Source organism: Pteropus medius, unplaced genomic scaffold (assembly GCF_902729225.1).
Source record: "Pteropus medius unplaced genomic scaffold, Ma_sr-lr_union100, whole genome shotgun sequence".
NCBI lineage: Eukaryota > Metazoa > Chordata > Mammalia > Chiroptera > Pteropodidae > Pteropus > Pteropus medius.
This window is the reverse complement of record NW_024349519.1, coordinates 12,033,944-12,059,495: the sequence shown is the minus strand read 5'-3', so window position 1 is coordinate 12,059,495 and position 25,552 is coordinate 12,033,944. Positions and strand designations below refer to the sequence as shown.

Genomic DNA, 25,552 nt, shown 5'->3' with positions numbered 1-25,552 from the left:
ACAAATAGGTCTATAAAAAAGACCTTAGCAAATTTATAGAAAGTATATGTAGACGTAGATTGTGTTGATTTCAGTTAGTCTAATTAGATGCTTTAATTCATTTATTAGAATGAATAATTTTAGTGTTTTATCAATGTTCGATATTGGGCTGGAGAGTGAACCATGGCTCTGTAACATAGTTGAAATACTGCCTATGCGTATATCTTTACCAGATATTTTTTGGTATGCTCATTGAAAAAACTAAATATATTTTATCCTATTAAATATTACATAACTTGTGCTTGAATTTTTCTTTTAGGATGTGGAATCATTGATAGAAAAGCATAGTCTCTTGGAAAAAGATTTCCTTAAAGAAAAAGAGCAAGAGGCCATTTCTTTTCAAGATAGATACAAAGAACTTCAGGTAAACTGAGTGTATTTAAAATTTAATCTGTGAACCTTTGGTGAAGCATGCAACATAACTTCAGAAAGTGCTCAATAAATACATTATGAATGAGTGATCAAATACTTAAATATGTAAAGTATTGACCAACACGGTTGAAATTAGTGATAAATGCCATTTCGAAAGGTGTGAATCTGTGAGAAGCTTTGAGGGTTAGTTGTTCGAGACTCAATTTGGTGAAAAATATTGTTTCTGATGGATAAAATTTGGAAATTGGACATTCTGATTTTTCTTATCTGTGATTACATTTGAACAGAGTTTAGAATCCTGTAAACCCCAAATGGAGATATTTAACCTTTTTCATAAAATGTCTCCTTCTCATCCTCAAATTTTCTTATTAAACTTTGTTTTTTCTTTTCTGTAGGCTTCCCCATCTTTGTAAATGGCGACTTTATCTTTTCCAGTTGCTAAGGCTGAAACACACATTTATTCCTTTTTGTACTACTTGTCTGTTCCTTCAGGAAAACCTGTTAGTTCTATCTTTAAAATACCCATATTTTGACTGTTTATTATTATGGTCACTGCCACCAGTCCATCTTTATTTCTCCCTTGGAACACTAAAGTATCTTATAACTAGTCTTTATGCTTCTGTCATTGCCTTCTTACAGATCATTCTCCACATTGCAGCCACTGTGATCTGTTTAATATTTAAAGATGGTTATGTCATTCTCCTGCTTTGAAACATTCAGTGGCTTCTCTTTTCACCCAAACTAAAAGTCCAATGAGTCCTTAAAATAGTTTGCAAGGCTCTATATTCTTTTATCCTTTTTCCTGTCTTCTCCGTGCCTCTTTCTCCTCAGTCATTTTGCTTTATCCCCATATCTGGAACACTTTTCCTTTAATTTTCTGCACATTTTCTTTTTTATATTATTCAGGTCTCATGCAGATTTTTCTAGACAATACTGACATCTCTTACCAACCTTCCCATATTATGTTGTTTTTCTCCATAGCACTTCTTCGTCTGACCAACTATATATTTACATGTTTATTTGCCTAGATCATTTTAATAGTCTCCTAAGTGGTCTTCTAACTTCTATTCTTGCTCTTCTCCTTCACAAGTTTTTATTTCAGCAGGTAGAGTAGTATTTTTAAAAATGTAAATCAGATCATTTTTCCAGCCTCAGTTCTCATTCTCCTCCCATTGTAAATCTTCTTCCTTCTCCACCTTTTCCAGCTTTCCCACAGCTATTTACTTACAACAGACTTCATAATAAGGTCCAGGTGAATGTGTGAGCCTGTTGCAGAGGGCATTCCTTGGCTGTTGGAGTGGTGAGTGGAGGGAAATGGTTTATGATTTAGTCACAGTCTCTCTACCAGAAATGCCCTTCTTCCAGATATCTGCATGGCTCTGTTAAAAATTATGCAAAACATAACAGGACAAACAAACAGAGACTCACAGGCATGGACAATAAAACATGAAAATAAGGAAAAGGCTGAGCAGTGTGTTCTTTCAATGTTCTATGGAGACATTGTTTAACAGACTTACCCAAGGATTATTTAGGAGAATGTACTTTGTTTGACTGATGGTTTGCTATTGATTAAAAGTCTCAGATGTTTTGATGTTACATGTTAATAATTTTTTTCCCCAGGGAAGATGCAAATAATTTCTGTCTGTTAGAAAAGATAACTTCAAAGAGTACAGTTATTGCTCTATAGAACATACATCTGTTTGGTCTCTAACGTGGCACTCTTTCTTAATCTAACAATCCATTATTTAAATTTGTATTCACACACACACATACACACACACACACATATATCTTCAAATGCTCCTTGAACCAGTCTTAATTTCTGATTCATTTAGTCTAAAATGATTTATTTATTAATAAATAAGCAGAATAAATCTTTGGCATATGTTCAATTTATATGAATCACATTTTAACTTTTTGAAAACTGTTCATTAACAACTCTCAGTGAACCCTAGCTTCCTTCAGATACCTGTTCCAATGTGACCTTCTTTTGGAGGCTTTCTTTAACCATGCTATAGAAAATAAGAAACATGTGCATGCTCAGTATTCCGTAGCCCCCTTTCTTTGCTTCTTTACCCCTCCTCATAACATTTATCTCTATCTGTTATTTCATTTCGATTTGTTTTTTTTGTTGTTTTCCTCCCACCAGCATGTAAGCTCCACGAGATTAAGAACTTTCCAGTACCTAGAGCAATTCTTGGCATGTAGTGTGGGCTTAATTAATATTCTTGAATGAATGAATGAACTGATATAATGTACCCTGCTCACCAAGGGCTAAGTACATTGTGCAAGGCCACACTTACCAGCCCCATATTTGGAATTTTGGTGCTTGTTAGAAGGCACAGTACTGAATACTGACAGAACTTTGTGTTTTCTTCAGTCTATTAATGGGAACAGTAACATATCTGAGAGATCATCTAGAACCTGACCACTTGAACTTTTCACAATGAAGACCAATATAAATGCCAAGGGACATTATCATTGTCTTACTGCTTTTACTATTAGTAGTGATAATTTAAGAGTAACAACTTGAGTTCAATTTTAAAAGATCTTCCCTTTTTACAAGAAGCAGTACTTCCAAAGAAACCTTTTTTCCCCCAGATGATTTTACTATAACAACACCAAGAAGGGTCTTTCTCCTTTTTATACCATGTGAATAAATGAATAACCTAACTTATGAAGTATTTTATCACCTTGGCTGAATAAGTGATAGAAAAATATATTAGAAAGTCTAATACCAAACTGAACTCAAGGGCAGGCATCCTGTTTAGCTTATACAGATTTGCCTTACATCACTTTTTGAAAGTTCACCTTACGCCACTCACTTTTATGAAAGACCTACATTAATACCTGTTTTCGCTAGCTGAAAGAAATCCAAAAAGGATTTTCCTCTTTTATTTTAAAAAAGGCAAAACGGGAAAATAGTGGTCAGCATTCATTTTGCAGCAGCCATTATGAAGGCAGCACACACCCCGAGCATGAGAGTGGCCCCTCCAAGCCCCTTCCTGGGAGCCACACTGGCTTTGAACTGTGTCTCTGAGCATCTGTGCATTATCTCCATCTATTTTATGCGGCCATTAGCGAGATGTGTCCTACGGTATCAGAAAAGCCTAAGAGATCTCGTAAGGGTGTTAAACTTAGCGTGAAACTGATCATAATTAATTACATTTAGATTGTGGAGAATGAAATAAAAATATTGTGCATGCATTGAATTTTGGGTCTGGGAACACTCAAAAAATTTCCACATAAATTAATGGTAATTGCTTCTTCCCTTAATGCCTTTCAGACTTAGGAAAGGTTTCATAGGAATGTCCTACTTTCAGATAGTGGGGGAAGCCTGTATGTCACTGCGCCATCTCTGAGGAGAGCATTTCTTGTTCTGGACTTCTTATTTTGCTTGTTTTTCAACCTGTTTTCTCTCTGTTCAGATTGAGTAATTTTTATTTTTCTGTCTTCTAGGTTCCTGATTTTTTTCCTCTGCCCCTTCCATTCTGCTGTTGAGCCAGTTCTTTGTTGTTTATTTGGTTATTGTATTTTTTAGTTCTTAAATTCCCATTTGGTTCTTTATATCTTCTATCCTTTACTGAAACTTTTCGGTTTTTTCCATGTTTCAATCATGTTTGTAATTTCTTGTTGAAGCATTTTCGTAATGGTTGCTTTAAAATCCTTGTCAGATGATTCTAACATTGATGTCATCTCTGTGTTGCTGTCTGTTCATGGCCCTACCAAGGTTCAGATTTTCCTGATTTGTAGTATGATGAGTGATTTTTAATTATATCCTATGCATCTTGGTATTTTGTATGACACCTTGTTTAAATCTTGTATTTTAACAGGCCTCCTCTGAACTGCATAGGTTGGGGAAAGGTGGGGTAAAATGACAGGTTTCTCACTCAAGGTGCCTTTGGCACATTGGGCTGAAGGGATGCCTCCTTATTTCTGGGAAAAAAATTGGAATTTCAGGATCCCCTCCATAGACCTTGACTGATAACCACCCTGACTGGGAGGAGGAGAGGGCCTTGGTAGCTGTTCCCCATGTACTTGTCCTAACACCACGGAGTCAGGAGGCTTTGTTACCTCTGAATGGTTGTAAAAATTCCGGCTCCCCACTCAGCTTCTTCTGACACAGGAAAGGAGAGGGAGAGGGAACCTCCTTACCTCTGGATGGGGATGCAAGTCCTGAAAACGCCTCCAAACCACACGGTTTCCTTTGTTGCCACTTCAAAGGGCAGCCAGGGTGGCACTTTAGAACTGGTTGGGGGTGGAAGTCTGAGCTCAGCACTTGCCTTTGCTCACAGAGCTGGAGGTGGGGTCATATTGTTTTGGGTGGGGCATGCCTATCATAGGGTGTTTATTATCTAAATGTTTTCTATTCTACCCCTTTCACGGTGCTTTGGTTAGAGAGGGATGGCTTTTCTTGGAGATGTTTTTGTTTGTGCCCATTGGCATTTCCTGGTTGCTGGCCATCCCATTACCCAGTATGGAATATATGAGGTCAAAATAAAACTCATAGAACTAACCTCTGTGTCATTCCTTGGGTACTCAGGTCCCTAGGAGGTCTGCCTTTCCACCACCTTCTAGAATCTTCTTACTTTTTTTTTTTTAAGTTTATTGGGATAACATTGGTTAATATAATCATATAATTTTCAGGTGTACATTATAATTTGACATCTGAATATTCTATTGCATGTTTACCACCCAAAGTCCAGTTTCCTCCAGCTACCATGTATTCGATCCCCTTTACCCACTTCACCTTCTCCCTCCTCACCTATATTTGACCCCCTTTACCCCGTCTATCTCCCCTATCCTCTGGTAACCACTAGTCTATAGTCCATGTCCATGAATCTCTGTTTGTTTGTCCTGTTCATTTGGCGCTTTTAGGTTTATATTCTACATATAAGTGATATCATGTGATTTTCAACTTTTTCTGTTTGGCTTATTTCACTTAGTATGATTATTTCAAGGTCCATCCATGTTGTTGCCAATGACATTTTTCATCTCTTCTTATGGCTGAGTAATATTCCATTGTATATATGTACCACACCTTCTTTATCCAATCATCTATCGTAGGACACTTCGGTTACTTCCATGTCCTGGCCACAGTGAATAATGCTGCTATTAACATCGATGTGCAAATATCTTTATGGATAAGAGTTTTCAAGTCTTTGGGGGTAACTACCCAGTAGAGGGATTGCTGGATAATATGGTAGGTCGATTCTTAGTTTTTTGAGGAACCTCCATACTGTTTTCCACAGTGGCTGTACCAATTTGCAGTCCCACCAGAAGTGAATGAGGGTTCCTTTTTCTCCGTATCCTCTCCAACACTTGTTATTACTTATCCTGTTGCTAATAGCTATTCTAACAGGTATGAGATGGTATCTCATTGTGGTTTTGATTTGCATTTCTCTAATAGCTAGTGATGTTGAGCATCTTTACATATATTTGTTGGCCATTTATATGTCCTCTAGGGTGTCTGTTCAGGTCCTCTGCTCATTTTTTGATTGGATCATTTGTTTTTTGTTGTTATTGAGTTGTATGAGTTCTTTGTATATTTTGGATATTAGAACCTTATTGGAGGCGTTGCTCGCAATATATTTTCCCATTTGGATGGTTGTCTCTTTACCTCGTTGACAGTTTCTTTTGCTGAGCAGAAACTTTAGTTTGATGTAGTCCCATTCATTTATTTTAGCTTTTAATTCCCTTGCTTTTGAAATCAAATTCATAAAATCCTCTTTGAGTCCAAGGTCCTTGAGTTTAGTTCCTATGTTTCCTTCTATGCATTTTATTGTTTCAGGCCTTATATTCGGGTCTTTAATCCATTTTGAGTTAATTTTAGTGTGTGGTGATAGACAACAGTCTAGTTTCATTCTTTTGCAGATGGCTTTCCAGTTTTCCCAGCACCATTTATTGAAGAGGCTTTCTCCACTGTATGTTTTTGGCTTTTTTGCCAAAAATTATTTGCCCATGTAAATATGGGTTTACTTCCGGACTCTCAGTTCTGTTCCCCTAGTCAGTGTGTCTGTTTTGCTGCGAATACTGTGCCGTTTTGATTACTGTCGCTTTGTAGTATAACTTGAAGTCAAGCAAAGTGATGCCTCCAGCCTTGTTCTTTTTCTTTCAGGATGGCGTTGGCAATTTAGGGTCTTTTGTGCTTCCATACAAATCTGATGATTTTTTGTTCGATTTCTTTAAAAAATGCTGATGAGATTTGATGGGGATTGCATTAAATCTGTATAATGCTTTAGGTAATATGGTCATTTTAACTGTGTTGATTCTTCCAATCCAAGAACATGGAATATTTTTCCATTTCTTTATATCTTCCTTGATTTCTTTTAATAGGGTCTTACAGTTTTCATTATATAGGTCCTTCACATGTTTTGTTAAATTTATTACGAGATATTTTATTCTTTTTGTTGCAATTGCAAAAGAAATTTATTTTTTCCAGTTTTTTTTTCTGGCACTTCATTATTAGAGTATAGGAATGCTATAGATTTTTGAATGTTGATTTTGTATCCAGAGACTTTACTGTATTTGCTTATTGTTTCTAGTAGTGTTCTTGTGGAGTCTTTAGAGTTTTCTCTATATAGAGAATCATGTCATCCGCAAATAACGACAGTCTGACTTCTTCATTTCCTATTTGGATGCCTCTTATATTTTTCTCTTGCCTGATTGCACTTGCTAGGACCTCCAATGTTATATTGAATAACAGTGGTGATAGTGGACAGCCTTGCCTTGTTCCTGATCTTAGAGGGAAGGTTTTTAGTTTTTCACTATTAAGTGTAATGTTGGCTGAGGGCTTGTTATATATGGCCTTTATTATGTTAAGGTACTTTCCTTCTATACCAATTTTGTTAAGTGTTTTGATCATAAATAGGTGCTCTATCTTGTTGAAGACTTTTTCTGCATCTATTGATATGATCATATTCTTATCTTGCTTCTTACATTTTTAAAAAATATAATGCACAGGCCTTTTAGCTGTATTTATTGAGATAAAAATAGGGGAACAGTGCATCTACTTCATTTTAGTCTGGAAGTGAGATAACAAGGAACATTTTAAATTTTAAACATTCTATTTTTGTAGCTATAGTAGGAAATTAATTTCAAACATAAAATATATTAATTTAAAGCAGATATTTTGAGTAATTTTTTTAAGGAACACAGGTTGAGTAATTAGTTCATAGAATCATTGATAGAGGAGAGTAAATTATAGATAACTCAAAGTGAGAGATAATCCATAAATCTTTATCTGCTTTATATTTACCTAGTTTGTGCAAACATTGGTATATGCATTCGAAATGCATTGGAAATAAATTTTTGAGAAAAATATTTAAATTGTGTTTTAAAGACTTGATTCAACAAGAATTTAGAAAAACTTGGTCTTTACTATATGACCTCCTTTCTATAATCCATTTCTTTCTGGAGGTCTAGCCTTTTTTTCAAACTGGTACAAAGTTAGTTCTGTCTAATAATTTCTTAGAAATATGAGATGTGATTAAATTTGTGAGCGTCAAAGGAGACCACTGTATGCTAAATATGTATAGGATGAAATATTAGCAAAAGTGAGGTTATGAATAGTGGATATTACATTTCTTGCTTGAATTTACAGTTTGCCAGTCATCTCTCAGAGGGTAAATGTATTTGTTATATATTGTAGAGTATAGCAATCCATATATTTTTTATATTAAGGCATATATGACATATAGGTCTTCTAAATATTTATGGAGCTTAATAAATAGAAAGAGTTTTATTTTCTGCTGTTTATGTTGACAGTGATAAAATATTGGTGCCTGCCTCTCTTGGTACCCTAAGTAAAGCAAAACATTTAGGAATTCAAAAAGATAGTACTGACAAGACTAGATTAAATTAGTTGAGAAATCTTTCTCCTTAAATAACATTTGTATGTATATGTATTTATAAGAATATGCTTCTTGTGGACAATGTGGACAATACAGAAATAAACCAAAATTTATACATATATATTCATCGCCATGAAAAATCCAAGTATTTTCATGTTATCTCAAAATATAGGGCCTGAATTTTCAATTTTGTAAATTAACCTACCTCCACTTAGGCTGACGTTGGGTGTGCCTTTGCCAAGATTTTAGTCTGACCAGAGAAAGAGTACTTAATGAGTGGAATGTTTGTTGAACTATTAAACAAACTTTTTTTTAAAAAAACACATGAGCTATTACAGAGAATTCTCACAGTGTTGTTTTATGCGATATGGAGTAATTACCAGGATAGGTGGAGGTTTGTGAACTCGCCCGTAGCAGAAGGAAATAACGAGTGGGGTGAACTCTGCGGCACAATGGGGCCATGCACTACCTCTCCTTTCCTGTTCCGTCCAGGGCGTGTGACGAACCAGAGGAAGAAGAGTGAGTCATGCTGCATTTGTCAGAGGTAGCTATTTAGAGGACTTTTAATGAGTAGAGAACTCATCTTAGTGAAGCTTGGATTCCAGTTTCTTTTGTCGTCTTTCTCAGACTCCCATGGCAAGTCAGTTCACACTGGAGATGAGCGCTGAAGAAACTTGGCAGCTTATCAAATCACACATCGCACAATGTTACCACATTATAAAAAAAAATCATTGAACAGACCCACCTAGTTTTTAAATTATCGTCTCCGATAGTTGTCCCTGTTGGTAGCTTTGGCTAGCACTGGGAATTTATCTGTATAAACTTTTAAAAGACTAGGCCTATTCTTCCAAATGGTTTTTCCTGCTGAAATGCCTCTTGATTATAGTATGTTGATTATTTTGTTTGAGAATTTAATTTTAAAAAAAATTATGTAAAAATCCAGTGTTTCAGAGGACCTTAAAATTGACTTCACAAATGGATTTATACTGCTTCAGATTACTCTCTACATTCTATTGTTTTCACTGATTGCATTATTTAAATATGAATAGTCTCACTATTTTTGTGTACTATTTTTTTTTTTTTTGATCTGAAGAATTTATTAAAGTATAGAAAGTCTGAATCACATTTTGAGAAACAACGCTTTAAAAATTCCAAAGAATTTTGGGAAAAATTATGTTTAGTTAATTGAATCATTTGTTTGTGTGTGATAGCCAGGTACCTTTTATTTTTTATTTTATTTTTAAATTAATTTATTTTTAATTCTTTAATGTCACCATATATTTGACCCCTTTTACCCCATCTACCTCCCCCCTCTCCCCTACCCTCTAGTAACTACTAGTCTATTGTCCATGTCCATGAGTCTCTGTTTGTCCTGTTTATTTGTTGCTTTTAGGTTTATATCCCACATATAAGTGATATCATGTGGTTTTCAACTTTTCTGTCTAGCTTATTTCACAGCATGATTATCTCAAGGTCCATCCACGTTGTCGCAAATGGCATTATTTCATCTCTTCTTATAGCTGAGAAATATTCCATCGTATGTATATACTACAGCTTCTTTATCCAGTCATCTATCATAGGATACTTGGGTTGCTTCCATATCCTGGCCACCGTGAATAAGGCTGCTATGAATATCGATGTGCAAATATCTTTTCAGATAAAAGATTTTCAAGTCTTTGGGGTAAATACCCAGTAGAGGGATTGCTGGATCATATGGTAGATCAATTCTTACTTTTTTGAGGAACCTCCATACTGTTTTCCATAGTGGCTGTACCAATTTGCAGTCCCACTAGCAGTGTATGAGAATTCCTTTTTCTCTGCATCCTCTCCAGCACTTGTTATTATTACTTGTCCTATTTTAAAGTGAATGCTAGTCAAGTGTTGGACAGTTGGGCCTTTAGCCAGAGGCTACTGTGATAATTGGTCTTTATGGCATTTGATTAAAGGTAGATTAGAGCAGTGGCTTGATATTCCTGAGTATTTAGCTTGATTACCGGGTATGTGAGGCAGTAACCAGTTCTTCATAGGTAACCCAAAGTGTAGTTGCAGTCCTACTTAGAAGTAGAAAATGCTGAAGGGAATACAAATTAAGCGTAATTTGAAGACATCCTGCTTATTTAGCTATCTTTAAGAATAACAACCTTCTGAAGAAGAGAAAAAAATGAGAGGAAAATAAAGATTTTATGTTCTGGTTGGTCTCATATGCCTTTCGTTTAATACTGTATCTTAGATTTAATTAGATATTGGGAAATAAAAGAATTTGTTACTAGAAAACCCATCGTCTTTACAACCCCTGTAAAGGGAGAGTCATTTTGGAGGAGAGCCATGGTGAAATACATGAAATATTTTCTTATTACAGAATGAATTGAATGATTTCATTATCAAATCCGGTTTAAATACTGATATTTGGAAGACCTCTTTTTCAAATGTTAGAACAATAAACATAAGAACAATAGATTTATATATTCTAAAAAAGTTTATTCAAAACAAACTGGTAGACTTATTTATATAGAAAAGAGCTACATTTTAAGAGTATTTAATATGTCAGTTGTACATTTCTTAAAAATAAGACTTTTAGGTCAAAGTAATACATTTTAAAATATTGCTTTATGTGATAGTTTTTACTAATTTCTTCATTTTATGTGTTTTGCTTCACCGTTTTGACTTTCTTTAAATTTTAAAACAGTAGTCTTTAATCTGGCTTACATTAGAATCTCCAGGGAATGCTTTAAAAATTTTTCACTTACTGTCTTACACCAGTTAAACAATATGTTCAAGTGGTTCAAACATCAAAAGTACATTTAGTGAAAAAGGTGTATAAAGCTCATCCTAAGCTCTATTCATCTAGTCCATGTTCCTTTCAGTAGGTAACCACTGCTGGTTTATTTCTATCCTTCTAGAGTCTTTTATAATGCATACAAAAGCCAACTGTAACTAACTAACTAACCAACCAACCAACCAACCAACTGACCAACTTACCAACCAAACAACCAACTCATTCCCATTTCCTCTTTTTTATGCAGATGGTAGTGTATTAAATAAATACACTTTTATTATTTATTTTAAAGTAATTTCTCCTCTTCCTCTCATTTAAGAATATTTCTTGGAAGCCCATGCATAGTGATTCATTAGTAAATTCCTTATTTTTTTTCTTTTCATGGATATCTGAACATATTATTTCATTTTCTTCTATTATAAATATTGCTGTCAAAAGTAATTTCAGTCTAATTCTTCCAATTTCTTATTCTTTGAGGTCAAATAATTTTACTAGAATATGTTCTGGTATTTGGTCATTCTGGGTTGATTTCCCTAGATTTACAGTGTGTTCTCTTTATATATATAGTTTGAATTCCTTTTTTTAGATTTTGAGGAATTTTAATTAAATTAAAATTTTAATACTTGTTTTATTTCCTTCTGGTAACTCTTATTCTGTGTATTGGGTAGTCTTTGTATTCTGTATTTGCCTTTACTCTTGAATCTTTTTCATCTCTTCATTTCTTTTTAATCTAAAACATGCTTGCCCTTTTATTCTATTTCTCTTAAGGTATTTTCAATTTAGCTTATTCAATCTTATGTTCTTTTTAGTTTAAATTATTTCATTTCTGAAATGATTTATTCTGTTATAATTTTTTCTGAAATTTCTCACATCTTTTGTTTTTCTTATTATTATTTATTTTATCCTTTAATCTACTTTATCACTTTTCTAATTTCTTTTAGCTTACTTTGAAATATAAGTGTAAAGTTTTAAATTTCTTTTTAATTTATATTACTGCTGTGCTTTTATTTTAGAGGATTGTCATTCTGTTCCTTTTAAAAAATATAATAACATAGTATGAGGTTTGGCTTTAATACTCTTCTGTTATTTGTTTTTATTAAAATTAGTTTTCTTGAATTTTTTAAATGGAGGAGTGATTTAAGATAGTTTTTTACCCTCGTGATTTTATAGTGCTCTCATGTTTTTGTCAGATTAAAAAATGTGGCAACATTTGTAGGTTTTTATGACTCTCTTCCCTTTTCCACTTTCATCTTGACCCTGTTTTTCTTCTCTCTCTATTGTCTCTGGCTTGGTGAACTTGGATTCTATTTTCAGCTATTTCACCTCAGTGTGGGGCTTTCTCCTGGAGCTATTTAGTTTATTGGACCCAGTGTATCCTAGGCCATTGATACCTCACTGAAGACTGTTTGTACTTATTTGCTGCTGAAATGTATAGGTTCCTCAGTTTTAGCTACTGTCCTTATAGTGACCTGCTGACCTTTCCAGTGAGTATCTGTTAGATATTTTGGAATTCTCATGTCTGTCTGATATCCTGTTGCTTTCATCTTTGCTCTTGGACAGTTCTGATGCCATGCAAGTCTTGGGACTGTTCATGGTTTCTCTTTACTCGCTCATATTTTAGCATTCAGAGAGAGACTATGATATCTATTTTTGTAATAGATATTGAATATGAGTTAGTTTATTTTCAGGTGCTCTATATGTTTCTGTGAGTGAATTTTCAGAGATCTGAAAACTATACCACCACTATTGCCATATTCCCAGTATCCTCTCACTGTTAATTATTATTAAAGAAAATTATTTGTTATTGTAAGGGTTAAATATATGTGTTCCCTGAAGATAATTACCTCTTTATGAATTAGTAGCACATTGCAGGGAGTTGGAGGTCTTAATCTTGCTTAATAAAATTTGAGGGAAAAGAACATATTTTATTCATCTTTATATGCTATTGTTTGGTACTTGTAGGTGCCTATTGAGAATTGTCGAAATTAAGAAGAAAATGTCTAGAATAAAAACACTACTTGGGAAAATACTTCTTTATTCTTTGTTTTCATCTTCAGTTTTATAGAAAATCAATTATATCATGTTTACCTGAGAGTCACTGAATTTTGCACACTTATTCTAGGCTTTATTCTACTTTTTAAAAGTGAAGATGCACAAATTTTAAGCTAATTTGAGGAAGAGGGTATTTACAAGCATACCTGTAGGGTTACTTTGTCTTACAACATATAACTTGTATTTTTGCACCTTTTTACCTACATTCACAAATGCAGATCATGCCATGATGTTCTTGATAAGGACCTTAAGTCATCCTCCCCACAAATATTAATTATCTTGAAAATAACACTTCAGTTCGATACTGTTTTTCCTCATTCACCGTCATTATTCCCTAACTTCATGGTTACCAACATTTTCCTAAGTTGGCTGTTAGTAACTTTTTTTAAAAAAATAAAGATCATTTTAGAAAATAAAAATTATGTATTTTTTTCAAAATGAAAATAGCTTAACGTCTTGTTTATAAAAACACTAGCTTGTTGGAAACAGTTTAAACAATGACAAAATTATAAACATTTCAAGAAAGCACTCCTCCAATTTTATCATCTAAATAAGGCAGTTTTTAAATGAAACAAAAACAACTTCTTCAGTACTTTTCTAACTAATGGGAAAAATGTATACTTTCAAAATTGAATTATTTCTTATTAAATAGCAGTAGTAATGAGAAAATTGACCTTTTAGTTTTAAAAATATGCCAAGATTGGGGGCATTTTTGAGAACTGAAAATATAAGTATAGTGTTGTTTTTTTTTTTTAATTTCATGCTGGTTCATATTTTGAAGGCATTATGTGATTTTTTTATTCCTGTTCTAATCAGATAATAAAGTTCTTTTATTTATCAAAATGAAACTGGACAATTTTGAAGTCATTAGAAGAATACCATCTTTAATTCTGTAGGCTAATTGACTATTGAGGATGTTTTTTCTTCCTCATGCAATAATAGAAATTTAAAGTTTTTGCTAGTACCTCTTCAAATTTAGGATGACATAGATTTTTTAAGACACACAATCAATTTAATAATATATTTTGAGGAGAAAGAAAAGACAACATTAAATGTTTCAAGACATAATTTCTGGAGTCTTAAAATGTGATGAAATATGCATCTTAGATTATGTAAAATAAGTTTTTGTGTTACAAATACTTTTCAACATATTTAGATATTTTAAGTAATTTAGTTAGAAATGTAAAATGTTTAAAAACAAATCGAGTGACCTATTTTGGCTAGTTTAAACAAAACTAAATATTTTAGTAAATAGGAAATAAAATGTTAAAATTTAAGAACAGCCCCTCAATTTAAATGAGTTAGCTTCATTAAAGAGAACATCTCCTACAGAAAAATGAATTAATACCAAAAAGTGAACTAAGAGTCTACTTTACATTTAGGTACCTAAGTTCTCATAATATGATTTTGCATAAAATCTCTTGAGCAAGCATGTATTACATCTATAGATTCACTTGGTCTTAAATTTTTATTCATTTTTCATTGTGAGTGATTCAAGGCTAATTTCATAATCATAATTTCTTTAAAGGTTAGGTAGTACATGATCACTTGTGATTTATGCTAATGGAAAGGTTTATATGAACCCATTTCAGAAATGCTGTAGAATTGTCATTATGATACTTATTCTATGACATTGAATTTGATCATAAACTTGTCTTATAAATTTAAATAACTTAAAATTGTCTTTCAGAAACATATAATTTGGTAAAATATAATTTTAATGTTTATTTACAGTCATCCCTTACGTTATTAAGATGTTTGTAAGCACATTTATCACTTTAGGGATGGGTGTTTTATCTTCTTTAGTAGTTTGTAAATCACCCAAGGATAATTTTTAGAGTGCACACAGATTTTTTTTGTACCCAGTAAACGTTTTGAGAAATGCTTAGTGATAGATTTTTGTGTGTGTGTGTATAATGGTATTGCCAAAAAATAGGAAAACATGGACTTCTAATGTGGCTAAGCCTCATTCTCATCCAGTGGTGAGGCAAACCTGTTATTTTTGAATACTCTAGCTTACAATCTCATGGGATGTATTTACTGTATTTCCCTACTTATCTGAGGTCAAACTCTGACCTCAACCATTCTAGAACAAAGCCACAGACCTCAGCAGTAAATGAAGACTGGTTTGAAGCAAGTTCTTCTAAAATCATGTACTTTATTTGGTAGGTAAGTCATGGAGCCTTTGTCTCCACCAGGCAGTATGTATAAAGGAGAAAGGATGCATTTGCCCTCACAGTAGCCAGAAATGAATGTTGAAGGACAAGACACACCCAAAGCCCCCAAAATCAGAAATTTGAGGTCATGGTTAAGTGGCTCCCACGGTCTATGTTTTCTGTATATTTGATGGATATTTATTTTGGACTTTTCTGAGGTAGAAATACTTAATGTGAAAAGAAGTAACATGAGGTAAGAGATATTTGCTATGTGTTAATAGATAATAGTTGCTTTGAAGAACTCTCTTTTCCTCTTTGAATGCCTACTTGTTGAGAAGTATGTGTGTGTCTTTATACAGTCTTATCTGAGGGAGGAAAGATATTATGATTTTGAAGAGAATAGGCAAGGAATTTACTACTTAAAACCTCTTCAGAGTAGAGGTTAGTGTCCTAAGACCAAAACTTTGGAAAGGTGATTATGTAGAATAAGTGCTTTCTGAGCATTTTGTGATTGCTTTAGTTTGTTCATTGCTACTTATTCTTCCTGATTTAACTCTCAACTGAAAGACCATTTCCTGCAGCAGCCTTTTTCCGATTTCTCTGGCTTAAGTAGTTCATTTTCCCCCTATCTCATTCCTCCTTTATTTTGCTCAAAGTTGTTAGCGGAATCTTGTTCATATTTGTATTGCTTGATTATTCCTCCTTTCTCCTAGAATATAAGTTCCTGGAGGGAGACATTTTTTGGTCTTACTTAATCATTACATTATCAGCTTCTAGAATAATGCCTGGCACATAAAAAAAAAATGTTGTTTGGTTGATTGAATTATGTGGCTTGTGGGAGTCCTATGGATTGAATGTGTTTCCTCCCACCCCCATGCCCAAATTCATATGTCAAAGTCCTAATCCTTGCCCCTCCACACCCACAATGTGATGATATTTGGAGATATGGCCTTTGTGAGATAATTAGATTTTAATGAGGTCATGAGGGCAGCACCCTCGTGAGGGGATTAGTGCTCTTTAGGAAGAGATACCACAGAGCTCTGTCACTCTCTCCCGTCTATCATATGAGGACACAGCTGGAAGGCAGCCTTCTTTAAACCAGAAAGAGAGCTCTTATCAGAAACCGACCTTACTGGCAACTTGGTCTTGGATTTCTAGTGTCCACAACTGTGAGAAAATAAATTTCTGGGTTTAACCCTCCCAGTCTATGATTTCTGTCATGGCAGCCTAAGCACACTAAGATGGGGAGTGTAGGTCTTTAATATTTAAAGCTATAGTGTATTTCGTCATCCATTTAATACTCCCTGTTATGATCCATTTCCATACTAAAATTTCGTTGTATTTAATATTTAAACAGATAAAAGTAAAATACTTTTTGGTTCATATTATAAAGCTACTAAAAGAATTTATGGTTTTTAAAAGTTGTTTTTGTGCTGAAAGTATTAGGAAATATAAACTTTCTTTCAAGTGAATATATATATTATCTTTAGATTCTATTGGAATAACATAAGAACATACTAAATTTGGTTTCAGCTGTAGATACAGAGTAGAGATCATTTTAATAATGAAAAAATAGATGTAAATATGCTACTTACTTTATCTGCTTCTAAAGTTATAGACTAGCTACCTTCAAGGAGTTTCACAAGTTACAACTGTATCTGAAATCAAGAAAAGCACAAAATCTGCAAAATCTGAAAAAGCCTGCTCTTTACTGCATAGGAATTTATGGATATGGCAACAGATCCAATCCTGCTTCTGCTTTAAGACTTTCCCAAGGACCTCACACATTTTTAAAATCATTAACTCCTCTTTTGCTTTCAGTTTCGTGAGACTTTTTTTCTGTATCATTTCTAACTTGTTCCCCACTTGGTTTTTTTGTCTCTCCTATTTCGTTGTAGGTTTTTTTCCCCTCTAAATAATATGCTTCCTAGACAGTTACGTTTTTTTGATATGCATACATTTTACATGTGTCTCAATATACCTTCTCTACCTTCTTTATTATTTCTTTTGTCTTATAAATTTTCTTTTGCACTTTGTCTTAAAACATAAATAATTTTTCTAGCAACATAGTCTAGTAAGAAATTCAAATTTATAGAAATATTTAACTCAGTGCAAATTACCTGTAATTTCACACCTTACAGATAACAACTTTTGGACGTATATTATCAATTTGTCTTCTAGCATTTTATACAAATTTACACTTTTACCAAGATATAAATGAGTGCCTATTTTACCACATCCTAGCCTACATTAGGTATTGCCTGCCAGTCATTTTAATATTTGTCAATTAGAGAAGTAAAATATATCTCTAGCTCTTTTAATTTTTTCCTTATTGGTATGTATGATTTTTATATGGCTATCCATCTGTATTTTCATATTTAAAGTATATTTCAAATTTTAAATTTCCTATATCTCTTTTTTTTATTTAAAAAATTCCATTCATCTTATTTTTAAGGACTTATAGGTATGAGGGTTGTTTATACTTGCCATATCTTATAAGGATTTTTTTTTTTTTGGTTTATTTAGCTTTTATGTTAATGGTATCTTCTATAGCAAATAAGAAAAGGATTTTAGTCTATATTGAGTTAGAAAATATTCTGCCTTGTTTTATTCCAGTCATTTTATAATTTCATTTTGCATTTAATTTTTGATCCATCTGAACTTTCTATTGATAAAATGAGCTAGGGTCTAATTATCACTTTCTCCGAATGTCTTGTTAATTTTGAGGTAAAAAGTGAATAAGTGATAAAAAAAATTGAGCAGGATAAGGGAGTTGGGGGTACAGAGGGAAGGGAGAGGTAGATCACAATTTTAAATGCAGTGATCAAGATTTCATTTAAAAGGTGACTTTTAAGCACAGACTTGAATTAGGTGCAGGGCAGATTATTTTAGGCCTAGAGAACAGCCAATGAAAATACACTAAAGTGGGAACCTACGAGAAGACTAGTGAGGCTGGAGCAGAATGAATGAGAGGGCAATGAAGGAGGAGATGAAGTCACTTAACAATAGAGGTAGGGTGGCAGATGAGGAGGGCCTAATAACTAAGACTTTTATGTAGGAAAAATTGTTTTATTTCTATAAAAGTGTGTTCAATTTTACATCGAAAATGTACAGATATAGTCAAGTTGTGTTTGAAGAGTGTGCCACAGTAAGAAGTAACAGTAAAGTCTGTAAGAAAGAACAGACTTTATGTTTTGCAAGGTAGGATGTCTGCTGTCATTCGATAGCATGTATATTCTTTGCAAATGAAACCTTGTCAGCAGTAGAAACATTCTTTTATTGCTTTATGGGTGCCTCAAACATGGCTCAGTATACTCTTCATTTAAGCTTTTTTATGTCTAAAATATTTTCATGGCACTCTGTATTTTTCCCTCCAGTGGTTCTCTCATTTTTCTGTGTACCATTATAAACATGATGCTTACATTCTGCTTAAAAGTAAAACACAGGTTCATCTTTATTCCTCTACAATTGTGAGATGTGGCTATGATTCAAACTAAAGTTCATTTTTAAGCAAGATTAAATTTGATAGGCTCTTACAGATATTTCTTATATAATACATCTTTTGTAGACCTTTTGCAGATTATCAGGTTTAATGTTTTAATGATTTTTAAAGCCATTTTCTAAGAATTTAAAATCTCCATTGTATGTGTAAAATTTTAATTTTTTAAAAAAGAAACGAGAGCTGATAAATGAAACAAATTTTATTGTATGTAGAATTGAAGGGATGCCCTTGTATCATATGATCTTTGATAATTTAGAGACACTGTTAATTTGAATATTGTAATTTTACTTTAAAATTTTTATCTTTCAAAGGCATCACTAATTTAATTGATGTTTCTATTTCTATCAACCTTTCAAAGAATACAGGAAAAATGAATCTTAAAGATTTATTTCCATCTACCTTACATCATTATCTAGAGAAAGATATCTGGACTGCATTTCTACGCAAATTTCCATTTTAGCTATTTGTAGATTTGGTTGTTGTTTGTTTTCTGTGAGCAAAAACAATTTACTATAGTTTTTACATTTACGTATTTGCAGTTCATTTCTCTCCACAAAAGTTTTGAGTGTCTTCTTTGATATTAAACATAGAAAACTCTAAGTAGAATACAATTGAAAATAAATCAGGATCAGGGAATATGAAGATAGAATGGAATATTAAGGCCAACAGAAAAATCAAGACATATATTGTTATTCCTAAACATTCATAAAAATTGAGCTACAGGTTTTATTCTTAGATTACTAATTTTACTAAACAGAAAGGGCGACATCATAATATGTAAAGAAAAGCTTACCACTTCCTTAGTGAAAGTTGCATAGAAATTGAGTAGATTTTGTAGCAATGAAGCCTTCGAATTTGGATGATGGGCTTGTGCTTAAAAGCAGCATAATTTTAGTGAGTAAAAAGTGTAGTTAAAGGATAAAACTGTTTCTTCTATCCATCCTGATGTTCTGGTATTCATTTTATAGGAGAAGCATTACATTTTCCACATGACAATGGCTAACAATTATTATTATTGTTTTTTTGTGAAGATATTAGATATGAAGTAAATACATTAAATTGTCAGTTTTTTTAACCCCCCTTTTTGTTTATAAATAAGGTAGTGGAATTCCATATTTGGCATTCCATAAGAAGCATATTCTTAATCTTACTTTTCAGGACACTGAGCTGTAGGATAATTTTATTGAAAATAGATGCTTAAAATAGGAAATTCTCTTTCAGTTGGTAGCTTGAAGGTAGAGACAAATGATAAGCTTCAGACAATGGAAAAGAAAAGAAAAATGATGGTGTTTGGGAATAATTGTATCCATTTACTTTCCACTAACCTCATAAAATTTGTCTTTTCAAAAATAAAAATGCATTTTTTATACCTGGACTCTGCATATGGTATTGAATGGAAAATAAAGAAGTCTTCCTGAAATAATACTGAAGAAAGCAAGTTAAATTGTGAATCAGTTCCCTGTTATGCAAATAATGATTCAGTTTAGTGTTGGACTTCAAGGGCCAATATTTTTTATGAAAGTATTACTAAAGCAAGGTGTTTGGGTTGGATTTTATAGTCTATGTCCTTTGGTTGACTTTCTTTCATTTTATTCGTTTTAGAGTACTTGTTTATAGTATCGTGGTATTTATTTCATTCCCACTAAATTCTTCCTTTTGCATCCCTGGCACAAATGTGGACATGCAGGATCTAAAACCCAAAGATAAAGTCCATAAGCTAAACTGTTTTTCCTATTCTCTACACTCTATTGCTTATACTTAAATGTGTTTTATTTTATATCGCTGAATCCACATACGCTTGGCACACTTTTTTAATTGTATAAGAGCTAAATCTGTAATTAGTGGCCAAATGACAGTTATAGAAAGTATATAAGTAAATGTAAATTATCAGACATTATTAAGAACATTAGCCTAACATTGAGATAGTTGCTGAAACAATTTAATAGAATGCCTTGATGGGCACACTGCTAGGTGTTACAGCTAGATTGGTGATGAAGGCAGCCAAGGTTATTGCTTTTGTGGAGCTTGTTACAATCTAATGGGTTATAGGTATTTAGCTACTACCACTTCTATGCTTCAAAGTTTTGCCCTTTCAAACAAAAACAACTTACTTATAGGAGAAAGTCTTGAAAAGAGAATATTAGTCATCACTATAAGGGATGATAAAGTTGATTTTTGTTTTTTTTCATTTCAGCAAAAAAAGTTAATATTCCCAGATTAGAATTTATTTTTGTGTTTCCAATTAAGTATCCAAGTCAAAGGCATCTGTCAAATCTGTGATCTGATGGGTTTTAAATTTATTCAAAAGATCAGGAAATATTCTGAGGCAAAGACAGTCATTCGTAGATTTCTCCTTATATTTATTTCACCTTGGTTATATAAAAACTGATGAACTACAGGCTAAATACTACTTTCTAACCCCAAAGGCATGTTTAAATACTATCTTAACTCCATGCTTGTGGTTTTTGAGTTGTCACTAATCTCCAGGATGAATACTGTGGACTGGTTATTTGCAGCCAACACAGAGTCCTCCTGACAGAGGTTCAAGTGAGGAAAAAAAGTCAGAACGGGCTAAATTACAGGACAAAAGAGAAGCAAAAGTATTGTATTCTGTGAAAATGGTGATGGTGTTGTAGTTTTTGCCATAAGCCATTTTGGAAAATCATTTTTAAAATACTGTGGAAATGCCACAGATCTTGAAATGTAATTTTTTCCTCTTGTTTTGAAGCCTAGAACATTATGGGGATGATAGTCATAACAAATTAGGCTATTTTTGGAAAGATTACTTTGTGTGCCACAGTTCTTTACCCTGAGCAAGGAGACAGTTCACTGTTTTTGTGTAATTATATTACCCTGATACACTTATTTTAGTAACTATAAGAGAGGTGAAAATAGAACCAAATGTTCATTCTATTAAATCAAAAATTAAATTTTTTCATTAGTATAATGCCTTTAAGATCAGTATTAGAAATTCTGCCCTTTAAAGTGTGCCTCTTTTGGAACAGACTCCTTAGGGCTTGAAAAGAAATGAATTCTTACCAACTGAATTCCTATTTTATTCTAGGAATGGGTTATGAAGGATATAAAAATGTATAAGAAATGATACCTATTATTAAAATCTAAAATTGGAGAAAAGATTATATATATAAGACAAGACAATATGTGATGAATTTTATAAAATAGTGATAGAGCTTAATTATTTTAGATGGGGGTTGCATTTTAAGCCCCAATCCTTCCTTAAAGGAATTACTTTTTCATAATTAAAAAATGCTTAATGTAATTGTTTTATTAAAGTTCATATAAACTATTATATAAATTTATATCCTTCATCCAGAAAGGATTTGTGGTTAATTATATTTATTAGAGAATTACAAATCCAAGATATATAATTAAACTGTACAGATAGTGTAAGAAAATATTGACAGAGATATCGTCAAACTGGATGAAACTTATTCCTTCAGTAATTACAAAAATAATCAATAAATAAATATTCCACATTGTAAGATGAGATACATTAGCTTGAGTTAAGATATATTTAACATCTGTTGAGCATTTTAAGAATGACTTTTCTAGTTTTTACAGTTTTTATTTTAGACATTGAAAAACCTGGGGGCGGGGGAGGGGTAGGCGGATTCAGAAAAGAGCATCCTAAAAAATTAAAGGGAAAAATATGACCTAAATGTATGGTGAATTTTATCATGAATTTTTCAAAATATCTTTTTTAGTAATGATAATTAAAGTACCACTTTTATATACCTGTATATTAGCTTTTTTAAGGAATAAATTAACAAATGAAAAATATACTTGTTTGGACTATTTGTCTTGATTTTTCATTGAGAAATTATGTTCTATTAACTTGTGAAAGTTATTAATATTGGGGGGTATTCACGTTTGAGAATATTAGTGAGAATTCTCTAATTCTCATGTAAGTGGGGCTTATGTGAATAGGGGTGAGAGCAAGGCCATGACATGCTTCTCTCTTTCCTTCTAAAGTTTGTGTTCTGCTTATTTCCTATACTAAGTTATATTATTTAAAAAAAGCTCATTAGATATTGGGGGAAAATATGATATAATTTATTTACCATCTTAACTTGTTATTAATTTTATTTATATATATATATCAATTTGGTATTACTGAATAACTTTACCTCAAAACTAGTAGATTAAAGCAGTAAACATTTATTATTGCTCATGAGCATAAGCATCAGCTGGCTCTACTAATCTAGGCCAGATTCAGCTGATTTCAGCTCTGCCGTCATGTATCTATGGTCAGTGATTGGGTAGGCTGAGGGCAGGGACATCTAGATTGGCCTCGCTTACATGTGTGGTGGTTGGCTGGCTGTTGTCTAGGGTGACAGGGTGAACAGGCCACATGTCTCTCATTATCTAGTAGGCTAGTCTGAATGTGTTCTTGCGGTGGCTGGGAAGGGTTCCAAGAACATCAAAAGGGCAAGCTCTACTGTGCAAGCACTTTTTGAGCTTTTGCCTGCATCATGTTTGCTCACAACCCATTGACCCAAGTAGATCTCATGACTATGTCCAGAGCCAACATGGAAAGGCATTACCAAAAGCATGGATCTTGGAAGATATGAACAGTTGAAGCTATGACTGAAGCAGCATATAATTAAAAAGTTTTATATTATCAGATTTATTTCCCTTTATTGTTTTTTTTTATTTTTTTCCTTTCATGTTGCAAAAGGGGCTCCTGTTGGTGGCCCTTTTGTAAGTGGATTTTTTTCAGTTCTAGAGTAGAGTGCTTAAATTTCTTCTTCCTCCTCCTCCTCCTCCCCTCTCTCTCTCTCTCTCTCTTTAGTTCTGGAATTCTTATTCTAACAGTTGATTGCCTTGTTCATGCCAGTTATTTTCTATAAAAGCACTGCAAACACTGAATACTGGACCATGCCTCTTAGGGGAAATATAGGATTAGGTTTTTGAGAGCCTCTCATTACAACATTTTCATCAAGGGATCAATCTATAACCTCATTTTATGTGTGTTTCTGTTACAATGATCTTATTTAATGTATGTTGTTGATTCATTACCATTGACCACATGGCCAACAGCACTGTAAGTCATGCTTGAATGAAGCTTATCTAACACAAATATTTTCTCCATCAGTCATATCACAGCCTTCTTGCACTTAGAAACACTAGACAGCACTTCAGCACTATGCTTGGGGACCATTCTAAACAATGAAATCACCAAAACTATGCATAAAAATTACAAAAATCATAGTGGTGAGTAGACTGTGAAAAAGATACTTGTTTACAGAAGAAGAGCTGAAACAAACATCACCTTGTTTGACCTTACCTGGGAATGTGTGTGTTGGGGAGTTCAAAATTTTAACTACTCTGTGTGTGTCTACAAATGGCTATGAAAGTGCCTCTAAAGTATTGATTTTGGGGTTACAAGTAAATTTTAGTAGGTGAATTTACATATATGGAATCTGTAAATAATGTGATTAACTCTATTTGAGAACAAATGACTCATTTGTTCTCATCATTTGCTTTTTAGTTTTTACTCTATCTTTTTGTATTTCTGGAGACATTCTTCAGGGAATCTCATATTTCATTTTTTTATTGCTTACATTTTAAAATCTATTTCTTATTGCATCTGTTGCAGCTTTTTAGAAATCATTGGAATAATTTTTGTACAGTCTTTTCTTACCTCACAGTATATAGACTATATCACTGTCAAGTCCAGTTTCCATGTATATCTCTACCCTGTTAAGTTTTAAGTGAAGTGACATAAATTTTCCAAAATCTTTTCCTGTTTTTTTTTGTAGTAACATTTCTGAAGAACACCTTTTCTCTAATTACCTAGTTATACCATTTAAAAAATATGCCTGATGATTTATTTTGATTTTGTTTCTATACTTATTTTTAAGATGGACTTTTGTGCTTGTTCTTTATTTGAAATTGAAATGACTTCTGGCAGAGAGTGTGTGTGTGTGTGTGTGTGTGTGTGTGTGTGTGTCTTTTAGTCTGAAGGTCTAAGCAGGGATGATGTGTTTACTAGTTTTATTTTGTTAGAATTCTAATAGCCTAAGGAATGTGAGGTGCTGAAGGTAGCAGGGAAGTTTTCTTCTGTATGGAACAGCTGCTTTTCCACAGTTAGTGTGGGAGTCAGTGTGTTGGTGTATTTCTGTTGTCTTTACCTAGCTTGATTGCCTCAAGCAATTTAAAAGAATGGATTTGAAGAGGAAAATGGTTTTTGAAGAGGTTAATATAGTTCTTTTTCTCTAAAGAGACCAGTTGGCTTGAAATCATCTATTTTTATTTCTTTCCTATCCATGCATACAGTATTCTCTTTTATTCTTGCCCCTTCTAATCTGCTGAAGACTTAGAAACCAGATAATTAGCCTTGGTAGAGTAGCTTAAAGAGAAGGGTAAGTGGCTTCTACATTAGGCTTTGGGGACATTCTCTTTTTTTAAAGCACATAAATTCTAGAGCACAAATTTTTGTCACCTGTATTTGCTTTTTAGCATGCATTTATTTTATCTCTTACTTAAAAAAGAATGTTTTTCTGGTTTGCCTAATAAGGTAAGGAAATCAGTGGCATGGCATCATATATATTTAGCTTATAGGAAATTTTGATCTATGTTCTGGCAAAAGCAAAAACACTTGGGACCTAAAGTAAATAAGCAAAATAATAATAACAACCCTCTCTCCAAATAAATAAAATTAACATATGTCCTATGATGTGAAACGGCAGATATAACAATGCCATGCCCTCAGACTGTTTCAAGTATCTCTCTTATACTGTTAGCATTTCACATAATGTATTTGATTTTAGTGTTCATT

The 25,552-nt window shown here is 33.0% G+C and overlaps 1 protein-coding gene across 10 annotated transcripts in view; it reads left to right on the top strand.

Annotated features, from left to right (window-relative positions):
• CCDC91 (coiled-coil domain containing 91) overlaps positions 1-25,552 on the top strand; it is a 354,495-nt gene that overhangs the window by 82,177 nt on the left and 246,766 nt on the right. For all 10 annotated transcript variants that reach the window (XM_039882422.1, XM_039882421.1, XM_039882427.1 and 7 more), the window contains one exon: positions 299-403. In XM_039882422.1, the coding sequence (XP_039738356.1) occupies positions 299-403 (105 nt within the window). The remainder of the gene's footprint in view (positions 1-298; positions 404-25,552) is intronic.